The 25,571-nt window shown below is 40.3% G+C and overlaps 1 protein-coding gene across 1 annotated transcript in view; it reads right to left on the reverse strand.

Moving 5' to 3' along the window:
- DLGAP2 (DLG associated protein 2) overlaps positions 1–25,571 on the reverse strand; it is a 1,086,744-nt gene that overhangs the window by 77,345 nt on the left and 983,828 nt on the right. Inside the window, exons 8-9 of the mRNA XM_033938644.1 lie at positions 18,710–18,792; positions 15,710–16,125 (exon numbers count right to left, since the gene is read on the reverse strand). Of these exons, the coding sequence (XP_033794535.1) occupies positions 15,710–16,125; positions 18,710–18,792 (499 nt within the window). The remainder of the gene's footprint in view (positions 1–15,709; positions 16,126–18,709; positions 18,793–25,571) is intronic.

A 25,571-nucleotide genomic window follows, 5' to 3' on the forward strand; every position in this document is an offset into this window, starting at 1 on the left:
CAAGTTTTGTGTTAGTTGTATTGTATTCATTTTGTCAAATATTTCACATTATAATTTGATTATTGTACTTTTTATAAAGCTGTAAAAAAATACTTTCATTCACCACTATAAAGTATCTTTATTTCAATCCATTTACTGTGTTATTGCTATAATTAAATACCCGTGCAACGCCGGGGCATCAGCTAGTAGTATAATAAATGTAAACCTGCTATGATTCACCACAGAAAGGTGTTATATGAAATCCATGATCTTTTAAAAATATTTTATATACCATCCTTCTAATAAAATCAAAATGACTTACATAGTAATCATAATTGCATCAAGATAGAATTTATATCCATTCAAAATAATCTATGTTTGCCTTACGTTGCTGCTACATTTCTTAAATGCTTATGCAACTGTCTATTGTTCATTTTCTCGCATCTCCTTTCAACATCTAGTAACAGCTTCCACTTACTGTCTTTTTAAATATTTTTCTTTTATAAGCATTACACTTCCAAGCAAATGTATAGGTGAATCAAGAAATATACAATATTAAAAAAATATCTTCACATATCCAGAAAAGAGAGGAAGAGAGAGAAATAAATTATAAAAGAAAATAGAAAAAGAAATCTAGAAAGTTCTGAATAACTTCCAACTAATGAGGCTTACACTGTACTAAACATAGAAACATGATGGCAGATAAAGGCCAAATGGCCCATCCAGTCTGCCCATCCGCAGTAACCATTATCTCTTCCTCTTTCTAAGAGATCCCACGTGGCTATCCCAGGCTTTCTTGAATTCAGACAAAGTCTCTAGCTCCACCACCTCTTCTGGGAGACTTCTACGCATCTACCACTCTTTCTGTAAAAAAGTATTTCCTTAGATTACTCCTGAGTCTATCACCTCTTAACTTCATCCTATGCCCTATAACCATCCTCCTACAGTTTTCATCACTGTTCTGACAAAAATATTTCCAGGTGTAAAGAGTCATAAAAAAATATACTGAGTTCCCTAAGTTACTAACCGTAGTGTGGTTTTTAGCACCGGCCATGGCGGTAACAGGTCCCACACTTAAAGGAAAGTAACTTCATAGCAGTATCTTGCAATAAAAAAGGCTGCACATTAAGAGCATACAAGCAAGAGAGTTGAGCAGGAATTAAGACCCCTAAATATTTGATATGCTCTGCCGCCCACAGTAAAGGAAAAGGGCCCACCCAGGAAGCCCTGACCTCTGGGAGTAGCGGAAGAGCCTGAGACTTAAAGTAAACCCAGAAAAGGCCCCAAAGTGAGAGATAGTATCCAAAAGGATATCCAAAAGGATAGGTAAACACTCCTGGGGGTCAGTGAGAACTATTAAAAGGTCATCGGCGTAGGCGAGGGCCTTAACCAAAACCTCAGACAGGGGGCCCCCTGTGATGCCCAGAGACATCCTAATCATGGAAAGTAGCCAAAAGCAATTTCCTTACATTCAATACGGATTGGCGGCCTCGAACAAAGCCTACCTGCTCCTCCCCAATAACCTCCAGAAGGATTGTGGCCAGACTGGATGCCAAAAGAGTAGAGAGCAACTTGAGATCCACATTTATTAAAGAAATCGGGTGATAGGCAGTCACTAAGTCAGCATCAGCCTTAGGTTTAGGGAGCAAAGTGATCAAAGCTAAGTTAGCCCTCCTGCAAAGCCGTGTCATAGTAAGCAGGGCTGCCATCAGAAATTTCTGGGCCCCTTACTGAGCAATCCTATTGGGCCCTTCACGCACCCCTTCCCCCCCGACCCCCCCTTCTTCCATGGGCCGAATACACACATACTTTTCTGCTAATGCTCCACCTAAGCCAGTCCCTTAAAATCTTCTCACGTCCATTGGGTGATTTGGCATAGAGGAGATATTCATAAAAAGAACGTCCGTCAAGATCTTTACTCATAGACTGTGCCATTTGCTTTAAATCATCTTCCATCATTAATCCAAATTGCACAATTCTTTCTCTGTCTTTGTCCTGAATGACATCTGGCCACATTGCTGGATCCTTCCAGTCAACAAATTTATGAGCAGGCGCGGAGGACGCATTTTTAAACAAATGTAGTTTATCCTTGTACTCCTTATGTAATTTTAATCATCTATGGATATGTTTGTATGTTTATTGTTCAAATGGTTTTATTTATTTCCCCAAATTTATTTTTGTTATACGCATTGAAAATATTTGATATTGCGTTTAAATCAAAATCTCATTAAACTTGAAACTTGAAACGAGTGCCCGTGAAAATGTGGGAGGGTTAAATACTCAAAACTTAGAAGAATAACAATTTACTTAAAGTTTTTGCTACACCAGCTTTCTGGTATCTTTACATACAGTGGCGTACGTAGCATATGTAACACCCGGGGCCCATCATTTTTTGGCACCCCCATCTGTAAAAAAAACATGATTTTTAGTAACAAACCACACGTAACACATGAGTACCTAGGAAAAGGCAGCATCTTACATATTGCAGTGAGCAGTACATCAATATACCCATTGTAAAACTAAACAAGCCAGACCAGCACAGATCAATCCTACACCGTCAATCCTAACAGAAAACCATGTCTTTCGAACACAGAAAACACCTTCGCCTAGTATGGAATATGTCATCACAAACTAACCCCTCACTCTTTTACAAAACTGTAGTATGGATTTTAGCCACAGTGGTAACAGCCCTGATGCTCATAGAATTCTGAGCATCAGAGCTGCTACAACCACGGCTGGCGCTAAAAAACGCTCCACAGTTTTGTAAAAGGGGGGATAAAATAGAAATACAGTTTCAACGCTCTAGCTCAGAGGTGCCCAAACTTTTTGGGCTTGCGAGCTACTTTAAAATGACCAAGTCAAAATGATCTACCAACAATAAAATTAAAAAAACACAAAGCACACTATACGTTGAGAAAATGTTAATTATCATTCCTATTCTGGTTTTTTTTCAAAGAGGTCAAGGCAGATGACTCTATGCATTGTCACCTCAGTAACAACCATACAAAAATAGACAAATATACCCCCCATCCTTTTTATTAAACCACAATAGCAGTTTTTAGCGCAGGGAGCTGCGCTGAATGCCCAGCGCTGCTCTTGACGCTCATAGGCTCCCTGCGCTAAAAACCACAATTGCGGTTTAGTAAAAGGGGACCATATTGTAAAATATAGACAGCAGATATAAATTCAGAACTGTGCATAGTAAGTGAAGGGAAGTTTTCATCTCTGGGAATTTACCCAGTTAACTATTAAGTTATTTGGGCAAATTCCTTTGAAAACTGTGGTAATACTGCCTCCACTTTGCTAAATTTAAAATAAAATCATTTTTCCTACCTTTGGTGATTTCATGAGTCTCTGGTTGCACTTTTTTCTTCTGATTGTGCATCCAATCTTTCTTCCCTTCTTTCAGCCTGTATGCTTCCTCTCCTCCACACCTCATTCCCTCCCCCAACTTTTTCTTCCTCTCTTCATGCCCCCTTTCTATTTTCCTGTTTCTCTTCTTTCCTTCTGTCTCCCTGCCTGCCCCCTTTCTTTCTTTCTCCCTGCCGTTCCCCAAGCCACTGCCACTGCCGCTGCCATCGAGGAACAGGACCCACCAATGGATAACAGGCCCCAAAGCCGACGCCGACGCATGCTCTCCCTTCTTCGGGCCGACCAGCATTCCTCTCCCCGACGTCAATTCTGCCGTCGGAGAGGAAGTTCCGCCCAGCCAGGCAGCAATTGGCTGGCCTGAACTTCCTCTCCGACTGCAGAATTGACGTCGGGGAGAGGAAGACTGATCGGCCCGATAGATCGCCAAGGCAAAGTGAGTCCTGGGTGATCGACTCACTTTGCTTTGGCGAGCTACTGGCGCCCCTGCCTTAGAACACTGCCTAGGATCCTGGGGAAGCCCGGGCTCCCTGTCAGCTCCGGGCCCCTGAATGCAGGACTGGTAGTACTGCCCTGATGGCGGCCCTGATAGTAAGCATGAAGGGGTCGCACCAAGGGAACCTGTAATATCCTATAGAATTCCCCAGAGAACTCATCGGGCCCCAGGGCAGAACCTAATTTAAGAGAAGTTATGGCTTTCTGGAGTTCTTTTGCCGTGAAAGGAGAATTTAAAGTATTTAATTGAGTATCTGATAGCTGAGGCAACTGAGACTGAAACAAGAAATCCCGGAGGGAAGCCTCCGAAGGAGAGGCTCCGCCAGCATATAATGAAGAGAAAAACTTCACAAACAGTTGAGAAATACGGTCAGGCTTAGAGTGTACTGTGCCCCCCAGGCCTTAACTATCATTGCCAGCATCTTCCCACTCCTATTGCCATAGCGAAAAAACTTTCCTTTCTGGTATAGCAGCATGCGTGTAGTGCGCTCATGGATCATAGAATCCAGGGCCAATTGAGAGGTCAGCAAGACCTCCTTGTTAGCCTGAGAGGGGACCCTAACATACACCGACTTGTTTGCTGGACCTGTTTCTCCAAACCCAAGATACCAACTGCCAACCGTTTATTATGAGCACTGACATATGCTATTATATCTCTGCGGAGGACAGCCTTTGCCGCAGACCAAAATAAAAACGGGTCAGATAGACGCAGTGCATTATGGCGAGCATAATCCTCCCACCGGGTATGAAGGTATTTGGAAAAGTGAGGATCCTTAAACAGGTAAGCGGGAAACCTCCACCCTCCCTACTAATGATAAAATTGTGGGGACTCCAGCTCAATCCATACTATGCAGTGATCAGACATCTCCCCTGAGCCCACCACCACTGAAGAAATGAAGGGGAACAGCCCCCGCTGGACAAAAACATAGTCCAAACAGGAGTAAGTGCTATGAGCCCTGGAGAGGTGGGTGTAATCCCGTTCACTCGGGTGTAAAGAGCGCCACATATCCACCAAATCCAGAGCAGTGGTAAAGGTCACTAAATCATTACTCACCATCAGAAGGGAGACCTGTGGATCTATCCAGGGCGGGGTCATGAACCAAGTTCATATCCCCCCACCATCATATTATCCCATTTAGAAGTAGTACAGAGGCACAGCAGATCCCTATAAATCTGCTTATCCCTATGGGGAGAGCATATACGACTAATAAGGAAAGAACATGGCCCCGTAGATTCAAGTCAAGTAAAAGATAACGACCTTGAGAGTCCCTCAGGCGTAGCATAGCTGTACATTGCAACGATTTACGTATAAGAACTGCCCCCCCCCATGTTGGCCCCCAGATGAAGAAAAGTGAACAGCACCGACCCACGAATGCTGTAATTTTAGGTGTTCTGAGTCTGAGAGATGAGTCTCCTGAAGGCATGCTATATCTGCCCCTTGCCGCTGAAGAGCTTGTAAGATATTTGTGCGTTTTACTGGAGAAGTGATACCCCCCATATTCCAAGAAACAATTTTAGTGCTAGCCAGGCTAAGTAAAGGTGATGAGTACTGCAGAACTAGGGAGGAAGGCACCCAGCCCACACCTTCCTCCTCACCCATATGCAAGAGAAGCCATCTAGTTCCCTCAACACAAGGAACAGAACAGAGAATCCACCAAAAACAGAAGAAAAGGAAAGATAGTATAAAGAAAAGTAAAGAAAAACTAAACTGCCCCCAAACCGAAGCTGCAACCCAACCCAAGCCCAAACCCCAGAATCCCAACCCCCATAACCCCAAACCTCACAGAATCCACTGGGGCCCACATCCTACAGAACATAGTGCCAAGCGCTGGGGAGATTCACTAAATCACACAGGGCCCCACTCCACACTGCCTATCCCAGGACAAAAACCCAGGAAATTGCCCAGGACAACAGCGGGCCACCAGCAAGACCCCCATTAGGCCTACATAAAGATATAGCAGAGCCCAGTAAAACAGAGCTCCACCAAGCAAACAATATATCACAGTGCAAAAGCCAGAGAGACCAACAGTCCAAACTTCAAGTGTTAAGAGTATCCATAAAGGCTTGTGCCTGGTCGGCAGAGTCAAGCACTTTCCAGGAGCCATTATGGAAAATTTTTAAAGTAGCAGGATGGAGGAACAAGAAGCAAACCTTATTTGTAGCCAGAGTAGCACAGAGAGGTTGAATTTTTTTCCAGCGAGACTGTAAGGCAGGTGAGTAGTCCTGAAAGATTTGTACGCGGTGGTCTTCATAACACAGGGTATCCCGATGTTCACAATATTCCTGCAGTAAGGCGACCTTATGAACATAATTATGCACCTTGACAATCACAGCTCGTGGTCTCTGCTGGCCTTTCCCGGCACAACCTAGCCGGTGAGCGCATTCAAAACAGATGGGTCCCAGGTCAGCTGGCAACGGGAGAACTTTCTGGAGCCAAGAGGTAAGGAGGGTACCCAGCTGCTGTTCAGGGATGGTCTCCGGCAGCCCCACAAACCTGAGGTTCCCCCGCCTGGAGCGTTTTTCTAGGTCCTCCAACTTTGAGGCCTGCTCAGACACCTGATGTTCCAGGGCTGCGATGGTGGGGGCCGCCACCAAACCCGAGTCTTCCTGGCCGACATGCGTGTCTCCAGCTCTCCCGTTTGCCACACTGTATACGCTAACAAAGCATCGACCTGCCCCAGCTGACAAGACAGTTTTTCCAAATGAGGCTCCAGCACGCATTTAACAGCGCTGTTTAACTGGGTCAGCTGGATGGTGGTGAATTCCTCGGGGGAAGATAGCAGCGGTGATGCCATTTTGTCAGCGGCTTCCCATCTTACCTCCCGTAGCTTCTTGGTGGATTTGCCAGCCTTCACAGAGTCCAAAGGATGGAGAAATCTGTCCATACAGATAGCAGAGCTGGTGAAATGCCGAAGCAGCCCCAATAATAAAGCATATGCAGTCCGATAGGCAGCGATGGAGAGCGGGGCCTGGGAGCAGAGCTAGCCCACGTCTGCTCTGCTCACATCGTCACGTGATCTCTCCTGTAGTGATGAAATTTTTAATTCCAAAGCCTGCACCTGGGTTGAAGTTGAAGCCCCTTTATACTCTTTAAACTTGGTCACTACTTCTGTGGAAAACTAATATAATTGGACCGCTTACTTAAGAAAAATCTCAGTTCTAGACACAACAGCCCAGATGTCCTTTAAGGAAACTTCTTGACCATCAGTACATTCCGGATCCAGTCCCATGGCCATATCAATAGTAAATTTAACTTCTTTAGGCACAGGAACCGATAACCCCAAGAAATTATTTTCAAGAGAACCATCACCGAAAAGTCTGACCAGATTGCAATGAAGGTTGAGGTGGAGAGATTCTTTCAGTTAAGCTCAAAGATGCCCCTTCAATCATACTGTCTACCCCTAGGTTAGATGATTTTTCCCCTCTAAGGACATGTTAATTCATTGGACCTCTACCAAACGGACTAGAGTTTTAGTACTTGGGATCTAGTTAGGTACTTGGGATCTTGGTTGACCACTGTTGGAAACACAATGCTGGGCTTGATGAACCTTCAGTTTGTCCCAGTAAGGCAATTCTTATGCTCTTATGTTCCCTTTTCCCATAATATAGAAAGATAAAATAATCTTTACAAGATAACAGAAGATCAATACCTGAACAGTATAACTCACTCACTCCTCGGCTAGACGTGCCCCTTCGGCTCCACCCTGCAGCCCTGCCCCGATCTTATGGGAGTAGTCTGGGCACAGCCTGATGTCATCAGAAGCCACGGTAGAACTTTGTGAGCTCAGTTAGGCAGCAGATAGTAAATGTCCAGCTGTCCAGTTTTCATGGATCCCTTCTCCTCCAACATAACTCTCCACTGCTCTGATCTTATGGGAACAGTCTAGGAACCTCCCGATGACATCAGACACCGCAAATTAACTTTGTGAGCTCAGGTAGGCAGCAGATAGTAAACGCCTAACTCTCCAAGAATCCCTTCTCCTCAACTGACTGTCTTAAACAAACTTCAATTGGTCTATTACATTTTCTATTTGATTTACTTACAGGATACAGGAAAAGAAGACTGTGATTAGGCCAGAGGTTTATTTCACCAAGGATTTACAGAGACTTTAATTCCTTTTCCTTGTGTTGTAGTGTTAATGCTGGGGAGTGTTATCTCTTTGGACCTACTTCTCTAAAAACCCTTATTTGATGTACAGGAAAAGGAGTTGTGTAGCTGATGAAAGTGTCTGGAGAGTGATACAATTGATTGGGATGTTCACAATATGTGTTCATCAGCCACTTGATGTCTTCAGAGGCCTCACACGTCTCCGAGTAGTTTGAATGATGTCACAAGCTTGGTAATCAGTTTGCTCTAGAAAGTAATGGAATAAGATAGATGACACATAATTTTTGGATGTACTCGTATATCATTATGTGTAATGCTTATTTTACATATCATGTGACTCATTTTAATTACAGTGTCCTTGAAGCTAGTATGCTTTTGGTTTTAGAATCTGCAATGTATTGTTTCTTACCTCAGATCCTTACCTTTAGGATTCCTGCATGGTTCTTCTTCTTCCTTGGAAGTTCATCTAGGAAAGGCAATGGGGTCCAGCCCTGTGGTTCCTCTAGGGAGTGGTAGCCCTCTAAGTGTGTGCTTGTATCGAAAATAATTGTCATTATTGTTATAAATGAATGTTGATTATTGAAGCACTAAGCTAATATCACATGCATTATAGTAGAATTTTCTCTTACTGAATTCTATCTGTAGAGTGTGACATCTACGATATACATGACCTTCTACTGCATCAGCTGTTCAGTAGTACTTCATCACCACCCAAGTAAACTACTCAGGCATTTGTTGCGTGTTCTTTATTATCACCACTTTTTGGGACCCCTGAGGAAGACTATTTGTTCGAAACACGGACCGTGTTGGGTCCCATATTTTATATAAAGTGGTTTATTTGTACGCAACAATCTGTTTGTTTGTTTAAAATAAACTTTGCCTGCATCTGTGTGCTGTATCTTTCTTTGTTTTGTTTTTTTTAAATCTCAGATATACTTCCCAATACCACATATTATACACTCAGTCCTTCCTGTAAGGTTTTGTTTGAGCAACCTTGAAATAGGACTTATCTTTTCACCTGTGCCTTTAATTTGGATTAGTGCTATCGGGCATCTCAGCAACATTGATCAAGAAATTAAAGCAGAATATCAGAGTAATTTTATGTAGTTATGTTCTTACTTATAATTGTAACCACTTGTAAATTATTTTTAATTATTGTGTTAATATTGATGTTAGTATATAATATAAGGCCTCTTCTATCAAACTGCACTAGCAGTTTGTAGCACGGTGAGCTGCACTGAATGGCCCGCACTGCACCCAACACTCATAGAGTTCCATTGAGCAGTGGGAGCATTGTGGGCCATTCAGCACGGCTCTCTGCACTAAAAACTACTAGCAGTTTGACAGAAGAGGCCCATAGTGTTTGTTCTAGCTTCTTAAATGATTGAGTCCTATTCTGTTGTGTTTGGCATTCTTTTCCTGTTTCTTTTTATAATTTTGTAAATCGCTACGATTTGGATTTACCATAATTTGGCAATCAAACAAATTCCAAATAAACAAAAGCATAATTGAATGTTGGGATAGCATTATACTGTATCTTGGTTTTGCAATATGTTCTTACCTTGGATAGTCTTTTCAGTTTTTGGTGCCATAAGTGATGAACTCCTCCAGAGGGTTTAGTTCTGAGATGACCGTCCCTTCTCTGGTTTCTGTAGTCATGATGCCTCCACTTGGTTAGCTTATGGAGCACCTGGCATGTCACCAACCTCTAGTTTTATTTGTTATTCTTCCCAGGGTAGGGTCTCCAGTGGTCATATCAAGACAATAATGAACTTTAGTTGTGAGAAGCGGCATGCTGGATACGGTCACTGCTAGTGCCTTTCTGTATACTTGTATTGTGCCAAAGACTATAGTTTAGTTTATTTGGATTCTTGATAAATTCCTTTTCAGTTTTAGAAGGATTTAATCTTACCAATACAAAAAGTTTCTAGATAGGATGTTATCATTCTAGGCAGCTAGGCTGAACACATGGCTTGGAAAGCCCATACTTGAGGCCACTACATACGCAGACTTTAGAAAATCCCTGAAAACTCGACTGTTTAACAAATTCTAAATTCCCATACCCAACTCTTCCTCGCCATGACCCTTCTACCTCGCCCCCTAATTCCAAGGCCCCAAACAAATTATACTTTTCACCTTGAATCTCATGTACTGACATAATGTATCTTTATTGCAACCCATCTGCACCCCATGTACTGACAAAACGTATCTTTATTGTAACCCATGTACTGACTAAATGTATCTTTATGGTAACCCTCCTGTATCCCTTACACTGACAAAATGCACCTTGATAGTAAACCACTTGTATTGTAACCCACTTGCATCCCATGTACTGACAAAATATATCTCTACTGTAACCCACTTGTATCCCATGTACTGACAAAATGAATCTTTAATGTAACCCACTTGCATCCCATATACTGACAAAATATATCTTTACTGTAACCCACTTGTATCCCATGTACTGACAAAATGAATCTTTAATGTAAACCACTTGCATCCCATGTACTGACTAAACGTATCTTTATTGTAAACCGTTTCTATCCTATGTATTGTCAAATGTATCTTTATTGTAAACCGCTTCAAACTTCACGGTATAGCGGTATATAAGAAATAAATTATTATTATTAATAAAATTGTTTGCACATGAAACACACACACTAGAAAGTAAGAACTACAATTGCTTCAACAGTAGGAGTACCGTAGACCCTAAAATCTCACACTGACATCTTTCAGTTCTCCACAGGCTAATCCAGAGAGGTCTTCAGTGCCATCTTAAAAAGGAGGAAGAAAATTCCACTCTCAGATGCAATAAAAAGAAAAAGCTGTACACTTTGTGGTATCTAAGCAATGACTAGAAGGAGGGGGATGTGCTATTAAATGCAGAAGACTAAGGGAATTAACAAGTCTGAAAGACATAATGGGAGACCTTCTGTTTGGGATACAATAAGTACAGGCAAGATATCAAGGTGTTTTTTTTTTGGTTTTTTTTTTACCAAGTCACAAATAGCCAAAATAACTGTGACAATTTCTATATCTTTCGGCCACATTCCCCTTGCTGCCTGAATTTTATGGTACTTAAGGATCTTCAAGTTTCAAATTTAATAAAAATTTGATATACTGCCTATCATACTTCTAAGTGATTTTACATAATAAAATCATTAAACAGGGTGACGAACATGAGACCAACAGGACTAACTGGAATAAAAGGGTTGGAGGTAGGATATCCATATTACAATAGTAAGGCAAGCCATGAAGGGGAAATACAAAAAGAGGCAGATTCTCATCTGAGAGCCAGAGCAAGAAGGACTCGTAATGATCTTCTGTCTTTTCCCTCTGTGCATCATCCCAAAGCAGATTGCAGTTTGAACTTGAACATAACATAAGAACATAAGAAGCGCCATCTCCGGATCAGACCTTCGGTCTATCAAGTCCGGCGATCCGCACACATGGAGGCCCAGCCTGGTGTACACCTGGCGTAATTTTTAGTTACCTATATCCCTCTATGCCTCTCGTAAGGAGATGTGCATCTAGTTCGCTTTTAAATCCTAGGATGGTTGACTCCTCTGGGAGAGCATTCCAGGGGTCAACCACTCTTTGTGTGAAGCAGAACTTCCTGATATTTGTCCTGGACTTGTCCCCCTTTAGCTTCATTCCGTGTCAAATTGGACATTGTAAATAATTTTTTTTCCTGCTCTATTTTGTCGATTCCTTTCAGTATTTTGAAGGTCTCGATCATATCCCCTCGCAGTCTCCTTTTTTCAAGGGAGAACAATCCCAGTCCCTTAAGTCGTTCCTCGTATTCAAGTTTCTCCATATCTTTTACTAGCTTCGTTGCTCATCTCTGTTGCTTCTTAGATTTGTCAGTGGTTTAAGATCAGAGAAAAGTGGTTCTAGAATTTTTCCTATATGTTATTGCTCTATGAAAAGTGAGTCCACCTCAAGTACCATAAACTTTGTTTGTGCTTGTAGGAGTTCCTTTCGTTTCTGAATTTGGTCTTCTGCACATAAGCTACTTGTTGATGAAGTGTTTGTGTCCTTCTGATTCCTGGAATCTAACCAAAGTCCAAACCAGTCAGATGGCATACTGATGGGTCGTATATCAAATTCCAAATATACTTGTAGGAAACAATGGGCCAATTTTGAGATACTATAATTATCATGATCAGCTTTTTTGCACTTAGAACTAGTGTACTAGTTATATGGGATTGCTAACTGTGTAGACCTCAATCAGCTTGGCTAAGCTACACTACGGGGAACTGTTGATTCATTAGCATCTCTATCTCATACTGCCTTGTGCCATCCACATGTTCTTTGAACAACAGATGTCTGCCACCAAGCACAGAAGTGTAAGCGAACATGCACTTACAGTCCCTGTGATGTCCTTCTCTGTAAGTGCACTTCCTTTACAAACAGGAAGCTCACATGAGAAAAGGAAGGGTCACCACAGGGATGATGACAGTATAGTTCCCATTCCTCATGTTCAGTGATAAGTTCTCTGTGCAACTACACCACTTAAGCACCTGGAGGAAGTAAGTCAGAAGAAAAAGAAAACAGTTGGGGAAAAAGGTGTGGAAGTAAGACTAGTGTTACAAGGAAAGGGAACAGTGGCTTGTGGATAGAAGAAGAGAATAAATGTCCTGGCATGGAGGGAGAAGAGTTTGCTGACTTTGGAGGTGGGAGAGGGGGGATAAACCTATTATTGCATACTTTCTATTTTGTATATTCATCTTGCATTTTACCAAGGCCCAGTGACTACTGCTAGGGATAGATCATTCTTTTGGTTGGTTTCGGAATATCTAGGGTTGCCAGATTTTACAATCGGAAAATACTGTCCCCTAGACCTGCCCCCAGGCCCACCCAGTTCCACCCATCCCCACCCTCTAATGCTCCAATCCTGCCCTAACCCCACCCTAGATCCACCCCACATTGCTTGCTCTTGGCGGGCAGGAGGACATCTGCACACGCACGGATGTCCTCCTGCCCGAAACTGATTTCTTCAAAGCTTTTCAAAGTGCCGGGTTTTGAAAAGCCGTCTGGACCCCCGGACATGTTCTCAAAAAGAGGACATGTCCGTGAAAATCCAGATGTCTGGTAACCCTAGGACTATCACCTTCATAATAGTGGGATTGGCTTGTGCTCCTGGAATATTTTGGTCTGTCAAACACTTTAATGTTTTGTACTAAGATAGAGTGGGAGTGTAAATGGACTCTTGGTATGTATGTGCTGGGTCTGTGCTATTTTTAATGTTTTATATATTTTGGAAACCGCCCTTATCCAGGAAGATTGGATGGTATATCAAGATTTTTAAGAATTAAACATAAAGGCAATACCATGCCCTAGAGGGCTTATAATCATGAGAATAGGAAGCTGTTGCATTTAGGGCTCTTTTTACTAAGCTGTGTTAGCGTTTTTAGTGCACTCAGCATTTTAGCAAGTGCTAAACCCACGCTACGTGGCTAGAACTAACGCCAGATCAATGCTGGCGTTAAAATCTAGCGCGGGCGGCAATTTAGCGTGCGCTATTCCGCGCGTTAAAGCCTTAATGCGGCTTAGTAAAAGGAGCCCTTAGTCAGTCTCTTGTTAAATCAATGGATGGATAGATTTTAGATTAAAGGGGATCATTTTATACAGTTATCTTCATATCTATTTGGATTCACATGCACATCATTAGCTTCATAAAATACCGATCAGCATAAAGACAAGTGTTTTGACACGATGGCATATAGTTTGCTGGAAGAGGTATATAGAGGTGGAGTTTGAGTGGAAAATGGATGAGGATCTCAGATATGGATGTAGATTATAGTAGATTGCATAGTAGGCAATACCATGCCCTAGAGGGCTTATAATCCAAAAGGCTTATTTACTAATCTATATATGTTTTGGCAACAGTGTCTCTTACTGTACAGAGGAAATAACACATGCATAATGCCTATTTTTTAAGCATACTGTGTGAAGATCTGACATGTTAAAAATTAATGAGAAGTCTCACAAGCAACTACATGCAAAAGAGTTCATTATTATGAAAAATTGATAGCCCATGGACAGCTATTTATGTAAAGTTAATACCTCCGAGGGAATGTTAATGTTCTCATGGAGAACAAGTTAAAGATATGGATGTGGAAAAATTGCCCCTCCTCTGATCCCTTAAAAGCAAATAGAGCTTCATAGTGCTCTCCATGGTCTTCTATGCATTTATGAATAAAAAGCCCATGAGGGTGCCCATATTCCCAGTACCTAATCTTACAATGCATTTGTTAATAGAAGCATCCCCTCCTCCAAAAGTACCCTCACATTTCTGCTATCCCTTTGAAGAAATAAGAGCATCCTGCTCACCATACCCGACCCACACCCTGATTCTTCAAATCAGCTGAACATCTGAATTTCCAATTCTTGAGAGAAGTTTGAGATGCCACCAGTGGCATAAATTCACATAGGGAGTTCATAAGCAAAATTGTGCTAAGGCCTCACCTTGGTAGTGGTGGTGGTAATGGTGGTGTGGTGTTCACCTCAAACAGTGAGCAAACATAATTTAAACTAACTTTGCTACCCATCTTCCTTCACCTCTCTCTATTAAAAGTATTCTTTCTCCACAGCTGGAGCACCACTCCCACTGCTGGGTTGAAATCTTTCAATAACATGAGTGATTCTTGGTTGTCACCAGGACGTTCAGCCCCCATCTGGGAAATCCTTCTCCAGTTGTGAGGCAAGAATACTTTTAATAGAGAGGCAAAAGGAGATGGGTTGCAAAAGTCATTTTAACTTATGTTGGCCTACTGTCACCCTTTTCTTTAATTCTGAGGTGAGAGGAGGGGTGAGGGGTGTGTCCTTCCCTTTACCCACCCTGCACCTCTTCTAAAACAGGTGCATGCCTGCATGTGAAAGCTCCCCATGTACAGAGAGGTCAGTGATTTTTAAAATTTGCATGTGGGTAAACAAAATATATCACCCTACCCACTTGTGCAAAATTCATGCCCCATTGTGAATATATACCCTGATTCTCCTGCAGCTAGCCCATAGTCATCCGATTCCCCTGGTCCAACTGAAGGCATCCAATCTCTCCCATATGATGCACTCTGGGCCAGGATAAAGACCCCACCACCCCCTAAGAACCCCTTCCCTTTCAAATCTATCCCTGGAGTTACTGGAGACCTCTGATGTCTAGTGTGAGCAGGAGCCACAATTTAGAACCCAGAAACAGATAGGTTAGGAATGAGGACTAGAGATGAATCATTCCTACTCTAGTCCATTGGATCAGCAAAGATTGGACTAGGTAGTCCTGTGGTGGTGGGGGGGGGGGGGGAGGAGGGAAGGGGAAGCAGTACAAAGATGTGCTTCAGGGAGGTGGGAATTTTGGGGCGCTTACACAAAAGATGTTGCATTGCAAAACTATGCAAAGGAACAAACTTGCAACATTTTTGCCCTACTTATGTCTAGTTCCTTACCCTCAGGGGTACTGTAGGTACAGGAACAAATGTGCACGTTCTGAATTACAAACCTGTTGTTTATCTGTAAGCACAGTTTAGCAGATCACAGTTATAGACTGCTGAAAGAGAATTTGCAGAGAAAAGAAAATCCTAATTGTAAAATGTAATATTTTCTCTTCAATTTTCTCCACATCATTTTTGGACAGTTGTGGATCACAATCTGATCTAACCCATCTGGAGAGAAATTTCTAGGTTTCAGAACAGGCTTAGGATCCTTATCATAAAGTAGAGAGATCTAGGCAATAGAAAATTAAGAGAAGAATATTCTTACTGTCTTCAGAAAGGTCATTCTCTTCTGCCTCTCTTTCCATTTCTTTACACCACCCTTCCATCCTCTTTGTTTCCGCGTGCAGCAGCTTCATAAACCATGTGCCGTCTTGTCGGCACGGTGATATTCTACCGGTCTCCACAGTCTCATGAGTTGCCTCCAACCAAGGGTCTGGTGGGGGGAGATTTGAGGTATCAACTGGGGATCTATAATCTTCTCTATAACTGAACAATCCCTGAGTCCGTACAGTCCTGACTGCACCATACTGCGTGGGAGTACTAGGCTCTGAATGCCGCTGGAATGAGGAACCAAACTGAAGACCTTTGTCCTCCATAGTGATGTGACCTGGAAAGCCCTCCAGTTCAAGGTCAGCCTGAACAGCTGCTGTCACGCTATTTGACCGCTTAAACCGTCCTTGCCTGAAAAAGTAGGAAAGAGAAATAAAAACCGAGGATGTTATAAAAACGACATTAAAGAAATTAAGGGCTCCTTTTACTAAGCCGCGTTAGGGCTTTAACACGCGGAATAGCGCACGCCACATTGCCCTGCGCGCTAGACCTTAATGCCAGCATTGAGCTGGCGTTAGTTCTAGAAGTGTAGCGCACAGTAATTTCCTGCGTGCGCTAAAAACGTTATCGCACCTTAGTAAAAGGAGCCCTAAATGAAATTCAGTACTTTTACCATAAAGCAATTTATTCTGAAAAACTGATTTTGTAAAAGGTGCCACTTAATATACCAAACAGGTCCTAACATGTCTTAAAAGTTTCATGGATATCTGAATTAAGAATCATTTTACATGCATATTCAATGTATGCATCGCTCTCTTATATTATGGCAGAATTAATTAACAATGCACTGTTAACAGCATTATTAAATACATCTGGTACTATATGTGAGTAATATTGTTGAAGTGGAAAAGAATGTTTGGTTTTTTTCTAGGCTTCTATAGAGTTCTGAGCTGAGAAAAAAAACCTTCAATATTCATCCAGCCATGGCTGAGTACTTCCATTACAAGGTTAACAAGATTAAGTTTGAGTTCTCCACCAAATTACCTCTGCCTCTCCCTCTTCTCGTCTGCCCTGCCAACCCATGCCACCATGTCTTCCTTCTCTGAAATCACAGAGGAGGAATAGCACATTTTCTCTCCTTAAAACTCACCACCTGTTCCTCCGATCCCATCCCCTCCCATCTACCGAACACCATATCTCCTATCATCCCTGCTATTTGCCATATCCTCAACCTAACCCTTTCTACTATGACTGTACCTGATGCCTTCAAACACGCCATAGTTATGCTGTTCCTCAAAAAATCCTCGCTGGACCCTATCTGCCCCTCCAATTATCATCCCGTTTCCTTCTTCCCCTTCTTCTCCAAGCTACTTGAATGTGCTGTTCACTGCCGTTGTCTTGACTTTCTTTCCTCGAGTCTTGGCCTGCCTGTCTGACATTTATTTATATAGTTTCATAGCCCGTCCTCCCCAGGAGCCCAGAATGGGTTACAAGGATAGGTACACAGAAGTTTTCATGATCAATAAGGGGAAATGATCTGTGAAGGAAGTGGTGGGACCACTGGATGACCAAGGAATAAAGGAAGCGCTAAAGGAAGACAAAGCAATTGCCGACAAACTGAACACATTTTTTGCATCTGTATTTACCGAAGAGGATATACACAACATACCGAAACCCATTAGGCTATATGCTGGAAGTGAAAAGGGGATACTGACAGGGTTAACGGTCAGTCTAGAAAAGGTATGCAGGCAGACTGATAGGCTTAAGAGCAATAAATCCCCGGGACCAGATGGTTTCCATCCGAGGGTCATCAAGGAACTGAAAGGGACTATAGCTGAACTGCTTCAGCTAATAACCAATCTGTCGATCAAATTGGGAAAGATTCTGGAGGACTGGAAGGTGGCGAATGTTACACCAATCTTCAAAAAAGGTTTGAGGGGAGACCCGGGAAACTACAGACCGCTGAGTCTGACCTCGGTACCGGGAAAGATGGTAGATGCGCTGATAAAGGACTGCATCATTGATCACCTTGACAGACACAGTCTGAGGACCAGCCAGCACAGTTTCAGCAAAGGCAGATCTTGTTTGACAAACTTGCTGCACTTCTTCGAGGGAGTAAACAGGCAGATAGACAAGAGCGACCCGTAAAGTCTTTATTATGATATATGTGTTATGATATATTGAAGAGTTGGGAGGGAATGGGATAAAATATATTGAGATGATTAATTATAGAATTTCAAATGATATATTTAAGTTAAAATGATGTTACTTTTTATTACACTTGATGTAAGTTATAAAAATGAATAAAGAATTAAAAAAAAAGAGTATAGAATAGGTACAACTTGTCTGCTGAATGCACTCTGAAAAGGCAGGTTAGTGCACAGAACATATGCCTTCTGGCACATCATCCCCACATCCATTAGATCGCTAGACAATCTATGGAACTCAGGAAGGCCGTGAAAACCTTCCTCTTCACAAATCCATCTCCTTAATGTCCAACGTTACTCACGAGCTCCATAATGAACGACGCTACTCACGGGACCTAAACTGCCGACCACCAATCATGTACTCGCTTACTACACTACAACTTTAATATAGTTAAGTTATGTTCTGTTAGTACAGTGAAGGCTGTCCTAAATCTATACTATGCCACGTAATATCTTCTACGAATGCTGCAAATTCTTCTAAGCTATGTCTGCCCAAAATGTCTTTCAATAATTTTGTCCTTCTATACTGTGAATGTACCTTTGTAATCAATTCTGGGTTCCTTTGGGAGGATGGGCTAAATAAATGAATGAATAAATAAAGCACATATGTCCTAAAGTTCACAGAAAGGCCAAGAAACTACAAAAGGAATTACCTTGAGACTTATGATATGGATGCTGTTCAGACTGAAAATGCAGCATGTTATTTCCAGAGTGCATTTTTTTTTGTTTACAGGGTTTTATCATATGTCAGATTATTCTGAATATTTTAAAAAATATGCTTGTATTACCGTTTTTCATCTTCTACTTGCACTCCAACAGAGTGATATTCCCGCAGGCTTCTGGTCTCCGTGTCTGAATCGGTTCCTTCCACCTAAGGCAACACATGAGAATAAAATGAATGCGTAGAATAAATGCTGACAAGGCACAAATTGCTTTCTCAAAGTCATTTATCACAATCATATTATCAGTTTGTTATTCCAAGAAACAACTGATCCAGCAAGATAACATATTATGATGAAAAACACAGAAAAAAGCAATTCTTTTTGATATTGTAATTAGTTCACTGCCAGCGTTTCTGTGCATCTATTGTAGACTTTACATAGATCCAAATTGCTTAGGCTAGAGTAATTCTGTTCTTACACCTTGGTTATTATTTCTTTAGTGTTACTGGAAGTTTGCAGCACTTTTACTGACAGGCAACACGTATTTGCTTGAATTGCAAAATTCTAATCAACATTTTCTTTTATTTGATGACATGCCTTACCATCAAGCTCAAGGCGAATTACAGAACATAAGTAATAGCTGCTCAATATTCAGCACAATTTAGTAGGCCAGGAATGGATCCTGGCTGGCTCAATAGCACTAAACTGGCTAACCACTAATATTCAGCAGCTATCTCCCACTGAATATCCCGGTCACGGCTATGTCACACATAGACGGTCAGCGCCAATATTCATTGGCTAAGTTTAGAGGCCGGATAGATCTGCCTAAATAGCAAGGTCTGTCTTTGACTGCTATGACTTAGCTGGTCAACTGATAAATATCGACTTGGCCAGCATGGTGGATGATTACATGTCCTATCCCCTCAGATAGCTCACCTTGACTCAACTCTTCAATATGCTTTCTTCTGCAATGCACCATTGCTCTGGAATTCCTTATCTTTGGCCCTACATACAAAATCCTCCTTTAAAGTAGCATTTAAAAATAGCTTTAAAAACACATCTATTTCACCAAGCTTATGACAGCTGAATATTCTGGATTGTGGACAGATGTGGGAGCATACATCTGCCTACAAGATTTGAATGTTTTGCCTTTTCTTTCCTATTAGAATTTTTATTTTTATTTTTATAATTCTTTATTCATTTTATAACTTACATCAAGTACATCAACATTGGTATTAACATAGATATAACACTTGAAATTCTACAATTAATCTTATCAAATTAAATTTATCCCCTTCCCTCCCATCTTTTTATATTTCATAAAAACATTTTCCAATAATAAATACCCCCTCCCCCCACCCAATTTCCATTTGTACTAATCAGGGAAGAAAAATATATACTCATTCTTTACAATAATCTGATAATGGCCTCCATACATCCTGAAATTTATTAAAGTTCTCTTTTTGAATGGCTAATGTTCTTTCCATTTTATAAATATGGCATACTGAATTCCACCAAAAACTAAAGTTCAATCTATTCCAACTTTTTCAATTAAGTGTTATTTGTTGTATGGCAACTCCTGTCAAAATGAGCAATAATTTATTATTTGAGAGGATATTTGACTCTTAGCTCTCATTTCCATGCCAAATAATATTGTATCATAGGATAATGCCACATGATTTTCTAATAAACAATTTATTTGACTCCAAATTGATTTCCAAAATTCCATAATAAATGGACAATAGAATAATAAATGGTCTAAAGTCCCTGCTTCAAGATGACAATGCCAACATCTATCAGACTTAGAGCTATCTATTTTTTTTTTTAAACGAACAGTGGTCCAGAATGCTCTATGCAACAGGAAGAACCATGTTTGTCTCATAGATGCAGACATTGTACATCTTATCCTCCAAGACCAAATACGTGGCCATTGAGAAGCAGAAATTTGATGCTTAATCTCAATGCTCCAAATGTCTCTAAGACCTGTCTTTGTTTTTTTATTCATGAATCCAGATTTTAATTTGTACCACTGCGCAGCCTGGAGTCCCAGGAAGTCCGTCTGAAAGCATAAGAACTCTAAACTATATTGATTATTAAGATTTTTCCATTCAGGGGACTCTGCCTGAATGGCCTGTTTCAGTTGTAACCATTTATAATTTTGTGATTTATCAAGACCAAATTTGTGTTGTAACTGTGAAAAATCAGGCAGTTTACCATTAGATATAACATTGTATTGGGATAGGTGTTAAATTATTAACATATCTTATAGTTTTCCATGTATCTATTAATATTTTGTTTTCTTTGTACAACCTAGGCATTTTAATGCTAAGAATATGACACAGCCTTAAAGGAAACAGGAGCTGTCATTCCAACCTCAGCCAATCTGGGAGCTTTTCCATGAGTTCTGGGAGGACCCAATGCATACTCTGGCACATAATATAGGACTGATGATACCTATAAAAATCTGGAAAATTTACCCCTCCCTCTGTAATTGGTTTTTGTAGGGATACTAAGGCAATCCTAGCATGTCTACCCAGCCAAATAAATTTTGTAAGAATATTATTTAATTTTTTATAGAAAGACCCCTGAAAAAAAACTGGCATCATACCCATTTGGTAACAAACCATTTTAACAGTTTGGACTCTCCCCACCAGGATAGATGTAAAGGATTCCATTGCTCACATAATTCTGTAACCTTCTGTAACAAACATTTTTCATTCACTTTTATTGTTTCTTCCAATGTGTTTTTTATCCAAATACCTAAATATTTTATTCCCTCCTCTTTCCAAATAAAAGGAAATGAACTGAATAAACCTTTTGTACAATAAACATTGAGTGGAAGAACTTCTGATTTATTCCAATTTATTTTATAACCTGAAAATCTTCCAAATTTCTCTATCAATTCTAGCAGGCATGGAATAGTTGTCTCAGGATTTCTCAAATAAAGCAAAATATCATCTTCATAAGCAGAGAACTTATATTCCTGATCTCTACGAGGAATACCCTGTATCTCCTTCGCTTGCTGAATAGCTAATAATAAGGGTTCTAATACAATATCATAAAGCAAAGGAGATAACGGACAGCCTTGTCTAACCCCCCTTTGCAATCTAAAACCTTCTGAAAAGGGGGAGCGCTATTGAGCAGAAGAACAAGGTGGCAGCATAATCTCTTCTCTCCTCCTCAAAAACTAAATCATCGAAGCGGAGCAAGTGATAATTTCCACAGATTAAGTATATCAATATACCATCTTAAAGCTGAGATGGCAGTGAATAAATCTGGTAAAACAGATCTACAACCAGCACAAACGTCGGGATCGAAAAGATCCAAACATGATCCTCCGTCGCCAGAGAAAACGCCGGTGAGTAAACACCACACAGACTCTTCTGACATCGTGTTAGACGAGATCCGCGCTTTAAAAGATCTCATAACAAAACAATATGATATAACATGCGAAATGCGTGGAGAGATAAACTCACTCTCAGTCTCCTTCGAATCTTGTAAAACGCGTGTCGAGGCGTTAGAGACTAGAGCAGACATGGCGGCGCTTTCCTCGGCACAGTTTGAGGAACGTGTGCAGCAGCGCTTTAAAAAGTTGGATCAAGAGCTGGAGGATCTTTCCAATCGCAATCGGCGAAATAATATAAGAATTATTGGTCTACAGGAATATGCGGAAGGATCAGATCTCATTAAATTTCTGGCTGATCAACTCCCGAAAATCCTACATTTGCCACTCGACTCACCTCTACAATTTGAACGAGCCCACAGGACGCCATCTTCTTTAAAACAAGGATTCACACGACCAAGACCCATCGTGGCAAAACTATTGCGCTACCCTCAGGCTCTACAAATTTTAACAGTGGCAAGATCCATCTCTGATTTGAAGTTTGAGGATAAAAAAATTTTAATCGTTCCAGATTTGGCGAAAACAACGGCGCGAAAATGGAAGTCATTTCTGGACATGAGAGCACGCCTTAAATCAATGGGAGCACGATATGGACTGCAATATCCTGCTCGGATGATTGTGACAATTAATAACTCTACCCAGCATTTTGATTCCCCAGAGCAGCTCCAATCTTTCCTAGATAACCTGCAGTCACAAGGCATGTCATCCACCTGATGATATTATACTACACTTCATTTTAAAAATATAATTTCTACTCCTTTGGATGAATGTGACAATCAACAACTCTACCCAGCATTTTGATTCCCCAAAGCAGCTTTAATCTTTCCTAGACAGTCTGCAGTTATAAGGCTTGTCGTCCATCTAATGATTATATATTATACTTCATCTACATACCCAGTTTCTACTTCTTTAGATGACTGTGACAATCAGCAATTATACCCAATATTTGGATTTCCCAGAGTATCTCCATCCTTTCCTGGACAGCCTGTAATCACAAGGCATATCTTCCACCTAATGACTCTTTACTATACTTCACCTACATGCCTATTTCTACTCCTCCGGATGAATATGACAATCAATAAATCTACCCGGCAATCTGTTTCCCCAGAGTGTCTCCAATCTTTCCTGGATAGCCTGCAACTCCTGAGAACTGAAGATATCTACAGAAGATTATACCTGTTTTTCACCTTCTTTGCCTTCATATCTTAATGATTTGCTTCTGTCTCCCTTCTCTTCTTATTTAACTCATACTTAACTCATATTTAACTTATTGGAATACTTTCCCTTCTTTTAATTTCTATTAATGATCTCTGTCTTAGAGAAAAAAAAAACAGAACATAAAATAAGGGAATAGATGTTCTTTATTTCTTTATAGATCTATCCTGACTTCATTTCATTTAGAATTCTTACCTTTGATATGGTTACTTACTTTGGTTAAAAGGGAAGAATTAAAAGGGTATGAGTTTCTACAAGGGGATTTATATGCACAAGATATTGTGAAAACATAAGAAGAAAATAAAGAGGGAAAACATAAGAAATAGGCAACAATTACATTTAAAAATAATAAAATCATACAATAACACACCAAAAAAAAAAAAAGGGAAAAAGAAAAAGGGGAAAAAAAAAAAAAGAGGGTAACGGGGAAAAACTGGGGGGAAAAGGGAATAATTATATAAATAGGATGTAAAAAACGAAAGCTAAAAGAAAAATAAATAAATAAATAATACAAATATAATAAAAAAATTAAAAAAATTAAAAAAAAGGGGGGAAAAAAAAAAAGGAAAGGGAAAGGGAAAAAAAAAAAAAGAATATTACATAAGAGGAAAATCTATAATTATATAAAGGAGTAGATATGGTTAATAAGCGATATATACTCATGATTTATTTTATTGATATATTACATTTATGTATATTCCATATGTTATAAAGAATCTAATTTACCTACCTATTAATTTCTGATTTGATTTTTCTATAAGGATTACTAGTTTATTTTACATTCATTATGTTTCACTGTAGTAATTCCGTTTCTCTTTTGCATAAATATTTACTATTTGTAAAAAATTTACTATCTGTAAGGAAAAGGAAAGGGAAAAAAAAGGGGGGAAAAAAAAAAATTACAAAAAAAAAAAAAAAATAAAATAAAAAAAACAATAAAAATAAAAAATTGATTGGGAATTTGGGTGTAAAAAATGAAAACTCAAATATCAATATAATCGTCTCATCTCCAAACAAGCAGGGATGCAAATATTCCTCAGTGAAGCCAAATACTACGCAGAAAGAAACAAAAGTGGTAAAATGTTGGCCTCATACTTGAAACGAAAACAATGTAAAATTCAGATCCCTGTGATACACAATGAGAATGATCTTCCTATCACTTCATACTCTGGTATTCTAGAAGTCTTTCAGGAATATTATCAAAAACTATACCGCTCTGAGACCACAACCGACTTATCCTCCCTAAATTCCTTTCTCTCAAAATTACACAGACCAGTCTGGTCTGATTCAGATAATATACTCTTAAATCATTCCATAACTACAGAGGAAATCCTTCTCGCACTGAAACAACTCAATTCCAACAAATCACCAGGTGCTGATGGGCTCCCTGTAGAATTTTATAAAATTTTCCAAAAAGATCTTTTACATCATCTTCTTGAGATGTTTCGGTATCTCTCTCCAGACTTAGTTGGCATGAACTCCAGAAGCAAAAGTCCTTCATCATCCCAGAAGACAGTTGCCATGACTAATTTTTTCCCCCCTCACTCCTCTTGGTCCTTTCCCCGCTCCCTATTCTTCGTGCATAGGTATAATTTGATGTTCCATTCCCTAAAACTTTTTAGCTTGTTCTGCTTCTCGTTTTCCCTTAACCTTAGCCTTCTATTTCCCTCCATTCCCCAGCAAGCTCCAAAGCACTTTTCCCTAGCCAGCTGCTGTTCGATGCAGATTTGGCTCACCTTTCTGTAAAAATCCCTCCAACTACTTCAGCAACATGAGTCTGGATGATATGTAAACTAATTAGTTAATGATTTGTTATAAATAATTGTTTACTTATTTATTTTTAATAATTATATTCCGCATATTCTATAATTCTATCTGGATTACTAATTAGTCAGATACTCAAGCATTATTCCCTAACTGTCCCAGCGTGCTCCCACTCTATCTAATGTATCTAGGGCAATGGGGATTAAGTGACTTGCCCAGGGTCACAAGGAGCAGTGCAGGATTTGAAACTACAACCTCAGGGTGCCGAGGCTGTAGCTCTAACCACTGCACCAGTCATTTGGGTTTATGTGTGGATCTGCCCTATGTCTTCTTCTATAAAATGGTTGCCAACTGCCTTTAGTTGTGCACCAGCATTTATATCAGGTTTCAGCAGACATAAGTACCGCACAAAAAGATAGGCATAAGGTCAGTGTTAAGCTAATATTTTATACAGGGTGCTCTGCACAGAGTGCCTTTTGCAGAATACTATTTTAGTGCAGATCGTTTCATGTCTAACTTGAGTGCAATTTATAGAATTCCCCCCCTAGTGGTGAGATTCATCATTATCTTATAGTGAAATAGTTTAATTAAGGCTGTAAAAATAGC

This window comes from Geotrypetes seraphini, chromosome 3 (assembly GCF_902459505.1).
Source record: "Geotrypetes seraphini chromosome 3, aGeoSer1.1, whole genome shotgun sequence".
NCBI classification, from domain to species: domain Eukaryota; kingdom Metazoa; phylum Chordata; class Amphibia; order Gymnophiona; family Dermophiidae; genus Geotrypetes; species Geotrypetes seraphini.